This window comes from Polyodon spathula, chromosome 11 (assembly GCF_017654505.1).
Source record: "Polyodon spathula isolate WHYD16114869_AA chromosome 11, ASM1765450v1, whole genome shotgun sequence".
NCBI classification, from domain to species: domain Eukaryota; kingdom Metazoa; phylum Chordata; class Actinopteri; order Acipenseriformes; family Polyodontidae; genus Polyodon; species Polyodon spathula.
In genome coordinates this window covers 35,569,027-35,584,198 of record NC_054544.1, presented here as the reverse complement: position 1 = coordinate 35,584,198, position 15,172 = coordinate 35,569,027, and the positions used below count along the sequence as shown (strand labels likewise).

The 15,172-nt window shown below is 35.8% G+C and overlaps 1 protein-coding gene across 1 annotated transcript in view; it reads right to left on the bottom strand.

Moving 5' to 3' along the window:
- The window catches only part of LOC121323643 (delta and Notch-like epidermal growth factor-related receptor), a 56,088-nt gene that overhangs the window by 6,872 nt on the left and 34,044 nt on the right, over positions 1–15,172 (bottom strand). The window contains exons 3-7 of the mRNA XM_041264821.1: positions 14,948–15,042; positions 14,314–14,477; positions 11,001–11,143; positions 9,206–9,359; positions 2,005–2,229 (exon numbers count right to left, since the gene is read on the bottom strand). Coding sequence (XP_041120755.1) covers positions 2,005–2,229; positions 9,206–9,359; positions 11,001–11,143; positions 14,314–14,477; positions 14,948–15,042 — 781 coding nt within the window. The remainder of the gene's footprint in view (positions 1–2,004; positions 2,230–9,205; positions 9,360–11,000; positions 11,144–14,313; positions 14,478–14,947; positions 15,043–15,172) is intronic.

Genomic DNA, 15,172 nt, shown 5'->3' with positions numbered 1-15,172 from the left:
ATTAAATTGTCATTGTAGGTTTTACGCTTGAAAGGACCGAGATAAAGGTGAGCACATGGGAATCAATGAGCTCTCTGAAGAAGGGGCCTGTCATCTATCTTTGCACTTAGCAGACCACTGCATCAGAGTGGCTTAGATTGTATGGGCAGAACAGCCTGCAATCTGCAGTGCATTCATAAAACATCTTTCTCATCTGCTAAATAAAAGCTGGACTGTTTGGTTATAAAGTAGGGTCTTCATCCTGTTTGGATTGCGTGCAGTGTGTGACAAATACACTGTTTATTGCAGGAGCAGCATTCCACTTTAAAGGTTATTATGACATTGATGTGAAACTGCCCTGGTGTGCTTGCGTATTCAAGAGAAGAAATCCATTACCATCAGAAACATGTATATACTTCCCTACACCCTCAAATCTGCCAGATAAACATTTAGAGGTTACATAGGCAAAATGTTTATGTCCTTAAAGCTGTTGACAAATAACAAGTGACTTTTTCTGTATCAGCCCAGCTACTGACACATGACAACAATACTTATACAAGCATCCTCGCTGCTCCTGCTCCACAATGTTAAAACAACAGATGCAAGCTCCTTCTCTCCAATGACATGACACAATAAGGATGGGGATCCATGGCAACCCCGTCTGCAGTTCTCAATTAATTCTGTAGCCTGTCACAAGCCTCAGTAAGCAAATGCACCTCTTTGAAAGGGAGTGATGTAAAATTGGATTTTGCATTATTGTTTCTGAAAAGAAGACGCTACTTGTCAAGTGAGGGAAGAAAACACCAAGAGACACAGAATAGAGCAATATTGAAAAAATAGGAAATTTTCTTTGCTGCACGACCTATTCTCATCAAATCCAGTTCACTGTACAAGAGTCCCTGACAAGTGTGTGAGAGAGAGAGAGATGCAACATTTTTTAAGTACCGAAACTTTCCAATTTAGAGCAAAAATGGTACCATTAAAGACCCACAGGAACTCAACACACTGACTGTAAACCAGTAGCCATTAAAACACCCTCACACCAGTCTTTACTGCAGTCAAGTACATTTTACATGGAAGTTTCCAAATAACAATCCCAAATTTTGCCAGAATGTGTTGCTGCTAATGGTTGAGATAAAATGAAAATGTCCTTTGAGACCTTATTGCAGCAAATGTTTTAGAGGAAAAGACACCGGCAGGATTTACTTCTAATAATTCTGCGCTGTCATGTGAGACCAATAAAAATAGTAACAATAGACTCCCTGCCGGGTACAGACATGTTCCACAGTACCACAGTCCTGGAGCCTAAACTGAAACTGTTTAAAATGTCTCCCTGTGCAGTCCCTATGATTGGGGAACTGAGATGAAACAAAAGCTGACATTTGGTGTCTGTAGGAAGTATATTCAGGGTTATGAAAGGCAGCGGGGAGGTTAGAGATGAGGATGTAACTGCATAGCTCTTCCATCTTTAATTGGAAGCCACAAAATGCAATATGATTTAATGAAACACAGCAACAAACACAGGGTGCGATCCTAGGAGGCACTCTTTCACTGTACGTCCCAACCAGTCAAACTATCACAGAGGCACTGACCATTTTATCTTGCATCATTTCTCGAATGCCACTTTGCTAAACTGGAATAAAAGGTTATTTTGGAAAACTGTGTAGTACTGAAAGGTCAGTGCACACCGTAAACGTAACTCTAAAAGAATTCCCAGAGTAAACAGTGCTAAACTGTACTGTCCACCATGGAGAGAGCCTGGCATTTTATGAATGCAGCGGTCAGTAATTGCAGTCCCCGATGTTGAAGTAATACTCGGAGCATCCAGGATTACATTTTCTAACAAGAATTTAAAAAAAAGATATACTGTATAGTATATTTCTTAGTTAGTTCTGCCAATATTTACCAACAGCTTTGCAGATATGTTTTATCTGTGTTTAGTTTTATTTGTAAATATGTATTGAAGTATATAGTGCAATATATCGGTGTACTGTACTTATGAAACGCTATCATCAATATTCATACCTGGAATACACAGGCATTTGTAACTGGTTCCAACACTGTGGCAGATTCCATGGGCGCAGGGGTTCAGAGCACAGAAGTCAATGAGCTGAGCGCAGGTAGGCCCTGTGTACCAAGGGCTGCAGCTGCAGCTGTACGCCAGCCCATTAGAGTAGCAGCTCCCATTGTTCTGGCAGGGAGAGGAAGCACAGGGATCTATCTTCTCCTCACACATTGAGCCTCGATATCCTGAAACACCAGACCAGACACAGTCAGAATCATGAGCACGCTTTATTTTACACAGCATGTTGTGTTTTGTTTATTACCTGTTAACAGCTAGCTTATGCATAATCACATGTCAGGGTCCATGCTAGCTAAAACAAAACATTGTAGAACTGCTATGCTAGTGTTACTAGACTTTAATACTGCACTTTCTCCTCTAATAGAAATAGATCACAAGATTGAATTCCCTGTACTCACCACACATCAAGCTAGTGAAATATCTGCTGACCCCATTTCCCACTTTAAACACTGACTGTGTTGCTTGTGTGAGATTTTAACACTTACTGGCTAAGAATGCCAGACACATTAAAAATAGTGTGTAATATGGGGACTATCTTAGGACCATCTGCAGTGACAAGAATGACCCCATCCTGTTTATCTCAGTACAGTGTAATAAAATACCACTTCAAGTGCTAGTAATGTGATAAATCATCTGGTAAACGAACTGTGCTGACTTTATAAATAATACTGTATGTGTTAATCATGCAAATTAAAAACAAAAATAGATATATCTTAAAAGAGTAATATGAATGATTCTAATGGGGATCAAAGCTGCAATATGAAATGCATTGTATTTCTGCACTGTTTTATCACTAGGAGCAGAGTAATGAAATCTCTTTCTCTTTTTTTTTCATTGCCAAAGACAGCTTTATTAAAACAGCCCCCAAAATGAGGAGCAAATGTACAAATGTAAGAGGATGACAAAGTCTAGCATTTAAGATGAAAGCAATACTGTAAGCAGTCCCTACAGCACAAGGAATCGATGCATTAATTAATCTCCTTGGCTCAGCCAAGCCTCAGTCACAGTCATTGATGTTATAATGACCCTGGTGCTCTTTTTGTAGTTTTGCCTTTATATTCTATATCAAAATTGCATGTTTTCACAGTTACACTTGTAGGCTTTCGTGGAGTCCATTTTGTTTCTTTCTTGTTAAAAAAAAATTCTCAAATTCCTAGTTTTCTCAATGCGTATGTTATTAAACTGTGTACTATTTTGCACATGCATGTTTTCAGGCTTTTGTGAAGAGTCACATATTTTTTTTTTTTTTCCCCTTTTGAATAATCAAGTGTATTCAGTTCAATAATTATTAGCAGTCCGATACTTGAAGAGGAAATCACTGGCTGATTGCATCACAGTAAAAACTGAAAAGGATTGATTCAATAAACTCATCACATCAAGACATTAATGACTGGAAAGGCATTTATACCTTCAGATGCAAGGCTGTTACAGCTCATGCTTTTCATGGCAAAACATCAATCTCTCAGGAGCATACTTGACATGTTTTCATACAAGAAGAATTACTGTGCTATGGTATGGTTGACATCTTAGGATCTCAAGAGACTTTGGTAGCAGGATCACATGCATGTTGGGAAATAAAATGTTTGCTAGTGCATTATTTTTCAAAGGATCATCTGTTGCAAATGAGCATACTGGACATGCCCAGGCTGCCGGTATTAAGAATCATTTGGAGGTTTCCCTCTCTGTCCTTTTAACAGGAAATGCAAAGACAGTCACCTGAGCAGTTCTTACAGGGGTGAGATAAAGAAACTAACAGACCAGAAATAATTGGATAGCTAACAAGTCAAAAAGTTGAAATATAGAGCAGAGGGCCTCAGACTCAAATTCCTCAGAGGAAAGTAAATATTATTTGAAAACATTTCAATAAATTTTGCAGAAATCAAATAGTATTTGAAAATAAATAAATACTAGTACAATAGTTGTACTAAAGTTAAATATATTCAACCATCTTTATATATGGAAAGAAATGTAATGAAAGCCTAATTAAAGCCTAATCCTGAATCCAAAGCAGGTTAACCCCTGTCCTCATTTATCAATAACCAATTACACCTGCTGCCATTAACAGAGCAGTTGTCCAGAGGTAACTGAGTGGGTTAACTCCACACTGTTTGCCTCAATTGGTAAAGTGGCATATTTGAATTAATCAAATTAACATGTGTATATATACAATCTCCTCATTTGAGAACCACCTCAATCATCATGAGTTAACTGCAAGACCTAATATAAAAGGAAGTGAAGTCATATGTCATGTTACACTGAGGGACCACTGCTGCTACAAACAACATGTGCCTACCCAGGGTTCCAACATTGTTTCTGCCAGCTATGTCATTTCCAGCATCAATTGATAAGGACTTTCCTAAGTAACTTTAAAGAAAAGTACAATGTCCATCTGGTGACTGTCCTCAAGGCATCCCTGGAGAAGCGCCTCTCCCCTTATGAACAACTCAACAAGCTGGTAGCTCTACTAGACCCCCGCTTTAAGGCTGCGTGGTGCCCAGAGTAGCTATCGACAGCCGGTATTAAGAATCATTTGGAGGTTTCCCTCTCTGTCCTTTTAACAGGAAATGCAAAGACAGTCACCTGAGCAGTTCTTACAGGGGTGAGATAAAGAAACTAACAGACCAGAAATAATTGGATAGCTAACAAGTCAAAAAGTTGAAATATAGAGCAGAGGGCCTCAGACTCAAATTCCTCAGAGGAAAGTAAATATTATTTGAAAACATTTCAATAAATTTTGCAGAAATCAAATAGTATTTGAAAATAAATAAATACTAGTACAATAGTTGTACTAAAGTTAAATATATTCAACCATCTTTATATATGGAAAGAAATGTAATGAAAGCCTAATTAAAGCCTAATCCTGAATCCAAAGCAGGTTAACCCCTGTCCTCATTTATCAATAACCAATTACACCTGCTGCCATTAACAGAGCAGTTGTCCAGAGGTAACTGAGTGGGTTAACTCCACACTGTTTGCCTCAATTGGTAAAGTGGCATATTTGAATTAATCAAATTAACATGTGTATATATACAATCTCCTCATTTGAGAACCACCTCAATCATCATGAGTTAACTGCAAGACCTAATATAAAAGGAAGTGAAGTCATATGTCATGTTACACTGAGGGACCACTGCTGCTACAAACAACATGTGCCTACCCAGGGTTCCAACATTGTTTCTGCCAGCTATGTCATTTCCAGCATCAATTGATAAGGACTTTCCTAAGTAACTTTAAAGAAAAGTACAATGTCCATCTGGTGACTGTCCTCAAGGCATCCCTGGAGAAGCGCCTCTCCCCTTATGAACAACTCAACAAGCTGGTAGCTCTACTAGACCCCCGCTTTAAGGCTGCGTGGTGCCCAGAGTAGCTATCGACAGCCACAGCTCTTCTCACTGCTCCACAACCTTCCCAACCTTTCACCTCCAAAGAGAAGCAAATTGTTCTCTTTCATGTCGGCCCCCATACCATCTTCTGCTTCTGCTTCCACAAATGGTCCGACCCCCTTGCCTTTTGGAAGAGCCACGAACCCCAATTCCCTGCATTGGCAAAGCTAGTTGCCAGGCACCTCATCGCAGTCAAGAGAGTGTTCACTGAGATCGGTGCTCAATGAGCGACTCCAGGTTCGAAACAGTAGTGTTCATCAAGTGCAATCGCTACTTGCAATAAAGGCAATGGACAATCATATTGACTTAGGGGGATGGGACAGTATTGATTTGTTCATTATGTGATTTCTGATGGTGGGGAAATATTGGTCACTACACACGGGTTTGATAAATTTTGGCACTATTATGCTAATAATAATAATGTGTCTTATTATGGTGTTTTGTGAATTACATCTTCTACCTGTATATGTGCATATATAAATAAATGTACATATATTACAATGTAATATATGTAATACACTACAGTATGTGTTGCATTATTTTACAATATTTATAAATATATTTGTAAATCAAGGTTAATTAAATATCTTTCAAATTTTTATGGACGATGGTTGAAATATTTAAATATTTACAATCAATTCAAATATGTTTCTAAAAACATTTAAATATAGTCACATGTGCATTTTTTTGAAGTATTTAAATATATTTAACTAATCATTAGAATATTTTTTCCCAGGTCTGGTGGGCCTTATCTAAACGTACAACAATTATTCTAATTATTTTGTATACCTGGGTTACTTCATGAACAAAAGGGCTGTGGTATTAAAAAAACAATCTAGAGTCAACCTCTTAAACGAAAAATTAAACAAAATATTTTAAATTATGTTCTTTTTAAATTGTACCTGATAAAAAAAAAAAAAAAAAAAAAAGATTCACCCATAAAAATTAATTTGACTATTACCGAGATGCATTTTACTTTATTTGCAACAATTATCAAAATGTCACTAGACCTTGAAACTGCAATTGAGAGTACCACTGTGTCCCTCTGGGAAACTTACTAAAAATAATATTTCTGAAGAAAAAAATACTTTAAAAAAAATTAAATTAAGTGTCAGAATTGCCGGATAACCAAAAAAACATAATTAAACATCCTCTAAAATAAGAGCGTATACTCCACACAAAATATGGAACAAGGCTGTATCTGGATGCATTCTAATACAAGAGACAGACAAGAGCAGCATCCAGGGAATAAGACGCTTACAATTCAGCTGATTAAGCTGATAAAAAGTACCACATACAGGCTTTTTAAAAGTCTTTTGCTTGGCTATACTTTTTAGTCACTGCATAACTCCAAATAAAGTTTGAGTTAACCAAACAACCAAATTTGGTAGTAGTCGTTGTTTTTTAAAAAATGAGGACTTTGAAATGTACATACACTTGTAGCTCTGAAGTCGGGATAATATATATAAAATCCATAACAATGATAGTGATCATAATGCATCATGGATGAACAAGACCTGCGAGTGCATATAGAAAAACTGCTTCTGTAGATGGAATTGGAAAGGTCAATGAGGTATTAGAACACTGTCTGTGAAAGAACCTCCTATTTTTTGCGGCTGCTCTGCAAAAGGCATTTGTCAGAGGTATCGACAGACAGCTGAGCATTCCTAACTTTGTTCCTGAATCATTTTGTTAACTAAGATAAAAGCTGGCATTCTGCAATGTGTCATCTATAGTGATGTTTAGCTATTCCTTGCCCGATTAAACAAATCTCAACCAAGACCTAACATTCTGGGGTGAGACTTAAGAAAGTAGTTGTTTTTGATTACTAGATGCTTCCAGGTCAGTACAGTAAATGGTCACATGATGTATTAGCCAATTAAAATTACTAAAACAAAAACTACAAAAACTAAAAAACTGATGTACATAGATGTCCACGCTGCTGAAAGATGAAAAAGTGAATTAAAGGAAAAGCATGAGACGCCAAGCACAATAGCATTCATCTTGGTTCTTTTGCCATAACATAAACTGTGTGAGTTATGATGAAGGTAGTTTTAATAGGGTTCACTGGAAGCATCATGACGTTGAGTTATACAACACAGCTCTTTAAACACAAAGTGGATAGGCTCCTATAGCCTTGTCCTCAAAGAAGTGTCATCAAACATGTACAGTGCATTCAGCAGAAAAATACCATTAATATAAGAAACAGCAGCTTTAAAGGAATGCTTTTCATCAGGATAATTAGAAGACACAGCAATTCCCAGACAGTAAAATATCTTTCTATTTGGCTGGGTCCAACATCTATAATTTATTTATTCTTCAAGTCTGGTATAAAGGTTTTGAGCATGTGTTTTAGTATGCCTGAGAACTGTAAAATGTGTTTCTGAGCTTGCTTTGCTTTGAAATTCAAAGTTGACTAATCAAGCTGGGATTTGTGGTTGCACCTACATCTACCATAATTAATCACAGAATATTTTTTCAAAGAAAATGTCTTCAAAAATGTTCCCCCATGAATTTAAATATTAACTGTGTATTTAAGTCAGCTACACACTGTTAAAAGTAACACACAATTACTGTAAACTTGAGCAGCTGCTTGAGCAGTGGTAGTAAATTGTTAGATACTATTGCCTCATTTCCAGAGTGCAAGGCATTGTTCATCTACGTTTAGATATCCGGTTTCATGAAGGGTACTTACAGTAACATCAACATGTGCGTTCAAGTGCAAATCACATACATACCATTTGTGGTATGAAAAGGCCATTTGTTAAGAAACCTGTTCCATTTTGGATTGGTGGTTGGATTTTGATTATGATTATGAGCACACTCTATTATCTCAAGTTCATTTAGGAAGTCTGTCAACTGCTTCTGTTAATTGTTAATGCTAGTCTTTCAGTACCATTGTATCAGTGACTGATCAGAAGTCCTGAGTCATCGCTAATAATCACTGTGGACTGTTGCAGACTCACAATTTTTAAATTTTTTTTAACTATGTTATATGACTGTGACAGTTACAGAATCCATAACTGGTGTGCATATGTCTACACCTTCCCAGTTTAGACCGAAATAAAACAGTCAGGTTATTAGCCAACATTTTTAATATCTCAATATAGTTTATATTCTTATGAAAACAACAAACACTAAACACTGTATGCTATTATTTTGAATGGCTACAGCATGTATTCTCTAGCTACGATGAAACATTCCCAGTTGTGTGTCTATATTTGCAGCAGAAGCGATGTCCTTGCTTTCATCATACCTGGGGAAAAGCCTGCCCTTTATGTCTTTATTTTCTAAGAGGCATGAATAGATCTTTATTTTATATGACATTTCAGTTTTACAGTGGAGCTAATCACAAGATATGCAGCATCACTCGACCACCACCATATATTGGTGCACATTGTAAGGCTTATGCATTTCTGCAGCAGTGGCTTGTATTTGCATATATTGTGCCTATTTTGGAATTTAGCCATTATTCTCACATTTACAGAACAATAGGTTAAATGTTTGTTGATGAAGAAAACCAGCTTTGTCTAATAACATCACTTGTATGGTGTTTACAAAAAGCGGGTTGTCTTTTGCCGCATTTGCTGTGAAAATGTTGAATATGATTTAAAAGAAAACTATTTAGATACAAAATGTGGATTAGATTACAGTTTAAGATATTTATAAAAATAACATATAGAAACAATAGTGAAATTTACACTTTTTTTTTTTTTCTTACACTAAATTCTGTAGCACATTGCTAGGTTCTATGGCCTACCAGCTTGGCAGGCACAGATGACGTTTTTCCCATCATCGCCTTGTCTCACATCTGTGCAGGTGCCATTGTTCTCACAGGGGTTCTCAGTGCAGGCGTCAAATTCTTCACAGAAGACACCAGTGAATCCTCGGCTGCACTCACAGTAGAACGTCGTCTGAGCGGGTAAAATAACATTATAATCATTCCAAAAGTTCTCAATGTTTAATCTAAATCTCTATAAATAAAATGTAATTTGTGGTAAAATAGTACAAAGGACTTGAATTGTTTGCATATGTATATACATTTATATTGTCCATAAGTTACATTTTAACAGACCAGATATACTATTTTTTCTTGTTTTTTTTTTTAATTTTATTTTCATGGCAACATAATAGAAACTAATGATTTCTGCTGATATGACAAGCAAAGGTTAGAAATAAAATGAAGTATTAACCAGGTGTATTAGCACAGACAGAGGTAATAAATAGATTTGTACAAATGACGTGAAAGCTCACAACCTATGAAGTGAACTATTAATCTTTCTGCAAGCAGAGTCCATGTAGATTGTAGGATTTGGCCTGTCATCCTGTCACTACGGATGTGAATTTGATCAAATGTATCGCTGCATGCAGCCTCTGCTTCATGTCATAGTGGGAAATTCAAATAAACCATGCGTTTACATTTTTTTTTCCAGTTTTCAAACCATCTCACTTCAGAAATTCACCTTTTTAGAAATTGACCCAGAATAGGCATTTTTGCTGAGTTAGATGCATGGTAAGCAATAATATGATAGATGACAAACAGATGAAAAAATGAAAAAAAAGATGAAAATGCAGTGACATGCATAATCCTTTACAACTGATTCTTGCATGTTGGGTTAATAAATGTTTAACATGTTTACAAAAAGAACGCTCACTTTTTATCAAAACACTGTCAGGAAGTATGTTTCTTTTCAGCTCTATTTATCATTTAATGATTGTGGTTTGAAATGTATACATTAGTAGATACAATAAATATATCACACAACTAATTATAAGATTAATCTTTAGAAGCATATCATGCAACATTTAAAAATAGCAGTGTAATGCAAATGATGATGTGAATAAATTGACTGTATAAATATATTTGAGGTAATGAATAGTGGTTTTTGGTATATAAGTCTTTTCAGTATTCTCTGTTCCTGCAAACCTCATCATTTTTATATTTGGAAACCAAGTAATAAAACTAATCCAGAGGTGCAGTAAGTGAATATTCTCACCGTCTCCCTAGAAGAGCTAATAGGCAGTTTTGAGAATGTTTTCACATCTTGCACAGAAATAACTTATTCCTGTTATTGCAAATATAATCTATTTGTTTTCCACTTTTTTTGCACAAATATTTCTGGAGATATGAAAGTAGAATGCCAGTATAGCAGTTGGTACAAGTGTTAAATGCCACCTAAAATATGCATCAGTAATCCTAATTATTTGGGATCAGCCTTCTATCCAATCAGTTTTTTTTGTGAGCTGTTATAATCAAGCGAACAGTTCAGTGACCATGTTATGTTTTCACTGCCATGTGTTGCCATGCTCAGGTGTGTGTGCTTTAATCTATTCTTTAATCTGTAATGTGTTAAATGCCCAGCAGGTGGCACTGGTGTATATACTTTTGGATGTTCAGGTAAAAAACTGTAGGTTTGAGGAAACACAAAGCCATTTTTTATTGGATTTAATTCACACTTACATTTCCACAAATGCTACTTTTTAGCTATATTGTTAATTGAATTGCATCTTTACAGTTTTCACGCTGCTGAAATATCAAATGACGGTCCACTTACTTTCTCAGATTCTGTGGTGCACATTCCTTTCCCAGAGCATTCGGGGTCATTAAAATTACTTCCAGGCTCCACACAATTGCTGACCTTAACACTGACATTCAGATGGAGAGTCCAGACTGGTTTAGACGAATCGTTCACAAACACTGAAAGAGAGAGAAATACGCAAGATAAAGTATTGTACAACACAGCCGTGTCTGTAAGACCACTTCAATAAACTATGCATCTGAGAATGGATACAATATTAATGTTTGAGTTATGAATGGCAGTCTTCTCTAGAGAAATAAATACACTTAAACTGTTCTTAAATATAGTAATCTTGTGAAAGTAAGGGGAATGGGGTCTACAATTTGTTATATTCAGTTGTAAAAAAAAAACAAAAGAAGTAGTTCTTGAAATGCATTTAAATGCTGCAAATAGTGAGGTATTCAAAAACATAAAATGTTTTGCATCTTTATTATAGAGTTGATCTAACTAATCAAGATGTGCTGTAGTACTTAACATACCAAGCAAAAGCAGATCAAAGTAAAAACTCAATGTTTCGTATATGGGTCAGTCATTTAAATGTCATTTCATATGAACAAACATACTGTACTGTATGATTTACCAACTGAATCATGAAACCTGCCTTATGAACAGACTCTTCTGTCATCATCCTGTGGGATAGAAATCTAATCCTGTTCCCGAATAGAAATTTACCAAAGCTGCTTATTAAAAAAACATAAAATGTTAAATTATTTATCGATTAGCCTACCATATTTAATATTAGGTGTATGCAGCAACTGTAATATTAACTATGTTTGAGTAGTAGCATATACTGCATAATTCAATAAACAAAATAATACATTTCTGGACTTGCATCTCAACTTAAGACCCAGATATAAACACTCAGGCTCCTCTCCACATATCACATGCACAGAAATAACTCCTGACAACATGCTATATAAGCAAATGCTTACCTAAGCATGCACGCTCTATGCCTGACCCAGTTTCCAAAAATGTTTTATTATTAGTCAAACTTGTATTTTGACAGTATGTAATCCTGTATATAATATATTGCCTTGATAAGCATGATAAATAATTGAACTTGTACTGAGAAGATTTTTTTTTTTTCTTTGAGCGACATAACAATAACAGGAATAAATAACCTGTTATTATCAAAAATAATAAGGGTTAATAAGTACTTAAAAAGTACAGCACTACTAGTTTACCTATTTTAGAACATTCATTTCTTAAAATAGATCATACAAGACATAATAGTACAACTTAGCTTGATTTTGTTTATATAGCTATATATTTAAATGATATTATATGAAATAGATCTAATGTTTTACAATGCATACTTTATATTATGTAATTGTCATTCTTTAAGAGAAATACAATTGCAATTTGCAGTTACAATTGTCTTCTTATCTTTTTAAAGTAAGAAATAACAAAAAAAAAAAGTAGAGCATGAAGATACTGTACATAATTGAGATTAACCTGTATGCCCTTCAAGAGCTCTAGGCCTTTATAATGATGTCAAAGCAATTTCACACAGAGCATTCTGAATTCAGATACCCAGCAACCAGACTCTTTAACACAAAAATAACAATATGAACTGGGTTCAATAGAACCTTTTTGTCTCAGAGAACTAATATAGAGCCTTTGTTTTGGGGAGTTCTAAATGGTTTATTAAGCAAGTTTGAAAAGATATGCAGTCCAGGATATCAATAACAGTTCACAGGAAGAAGTGAATGGTGATTGAGAGAGTGATTGCCCTCCAATAAAGAAATAGACATAAGGAAGAAATGCAGGCCAGCCCTTTAGCTTTGACTACACGCTCCCTGTTGTTTCAGAGTTGTCATGGTTATACATTATGGAATCTTTAATGAACATCTCTGAACCAAGTGGCAAGTGAGCTGAAATGCACTGTGTTTATAATATGATTGGAATTTTCCTGTCTGAAAATCCATACACATTCTTATGTATGCATCAAATAAAAATTATATAAAAGCAAACCATTTTAAATCAGTGTAAAGGTTTTTTGTAAAGTTTTTTATGTCAGTGCATTTTGATACCTCAATGCAATACTTTGTCGGTATCTCTTGCTCATATTGGGAATACAGCAGAAATCCATAGCAATCGCCAAATAGGAAACACTCATTTTCTATACAATAGAAACGCTAGGGTTATTTTGGCAGCCTACCAAAATCAGAACAGACTTATAGCACAGTCACGACGAGTCTCACCATTGGTAAGGGGAGGATAAAGGATGGCATAGTGAATAAGCAGGTGCAGAAAGTCTATTTTGCATGACAGTACCAGGCTGCCTAATTTTAGCAGCTGTTCTTAGCAGGCCCATTGATCATTGTTTCATACACACTCACACACCGGTAGAAAATATGCCACATAGATGGCCCATCAATCGAATGAATTCTGCATGCAGTATATTAAGCAAAATACTTGGGAGCAGAGCTGCCCACCAATTTATGCAGGTTTTAAAGATATTTAAGTTACAGCACTAAGTTTCTGTTTCTGTATTTTTTGTCTTTGTTTAAATAGAATAACCATAGGAAAAATAGTCTTACTTTCTGCTCCTGTTTAATTACAGGGTATATAAAAAGATAGAAGCTCATCATAATAAATGAAGCCTGATATTAATACTGTGAAAGATGAGGTGTTTTTATGTTTTTCTATTTTGTATGTTGCTGTGCTTTGTGGAAAGTTAATGATAAAGACACATTCCTTATTTGGGTATGACATATGGAGGTTGTTAGTGTCATGGTGCTCTTCTGTTGTAATATCTTGTAGTGATATATCTTATTAGCAGGGTGTGTGTCATATGCATCAATTGTGAGGCTGTTTATTAGAAGAGAGAATGGGAGATATGGGAGGATACCAAGCTGTGCTGGAAAACAGTTACAAAAAGCAGGAATTGTTGAAGAATGATGTAACCACAGGTTTTAGAGCCCTTTTGTTAGCCCAGAGGAAGTGAAGACTACTACACTGAATCTCTGAAATTGGTAATTCTGTGCATTTCATATTGCATGCTGTTTATGAAGTTTAATAAAGCATAAACTGACAATGATGAGTGAATCACTCTGGGTTAATATACCAAATAAGACACACACCAGTTAACATTATTATGGCTGACGGGTTTCAGTTTTACACCTCGGTTTCTCCAGTGACTAAGCCTGTCTGGTACCTTCACTCAGGTCTTTAAGCCTTACTGTATGTACCATAGAAGACAGAAACTAAGCTATGTCTCTCTTAGCAGGCTAATCATTCTTGATGCAGCCGATATGATTGATGAGGGAACCCTCTCACATCTTACCAATAAAGTAATTGTTTCCCACAGGTAAGTCCTCCTCTGAGAGAACCAGTCCATCTAAGATCTGGAGGAGAGGAACACTTCTTCCCTTGGTAAGAGAGCATTGTTTAAATCCAGCTTCAGTGACTTTCCACAGGGTAGGATAACCAGTCACGTTGACCTTAATCCTGGAAAAAAAAATCATGATGAATTTCTTAAATATGTGTGTCCAAAAAATATATAGGTCTCAGGTAATTATCAGTGTTCTGGGGTAAATCTCATAATTTTAAGATGTTTGTTTGAAAGAGATATCTTGGTAATCTGAACACACAATCTGCACATTATAATACCATACGTGTACATCTGAACAAATTTGATAGCTGATGATTCACAGAGTAAAAAGCTGTACTTAAACTAGACATTGGTAAAAAATAATAAAAATAATGAGACCATCAACTTTTTATACAAGGTCAATAAGTCAACATCTTAAAGCCTTTTAAACTATTTTAAATATCTTGGTGAGCTTCATGACTTCAGCCTTGGGCTTACAAATAAAAATGAGTGCAAAAGTATTCTCTGTCATGTTCTCTCCAAATACACCAGATGCTGTTATTTTTTCACACCTCTGCCAGTGAGCAGTAGCACACTGTGTCCTTACTTTACAGATGTCTCTTCTGGCACTTCAAGGGACGAACTGCGACCTCCAGCAGATCCATTAGAACTTGTATTTCCACAGGCGAAATCCAGGGGCAACTAAAATCACATGTTAAATCATATTAAGCATCAAGGCCACAGTACTTCCTGTAATAAAACTAAATTTGGTTTCCATCCAATTAATCTTAATGACCATCAAATTACACCGTGTAACACATCTTTTTTTTTT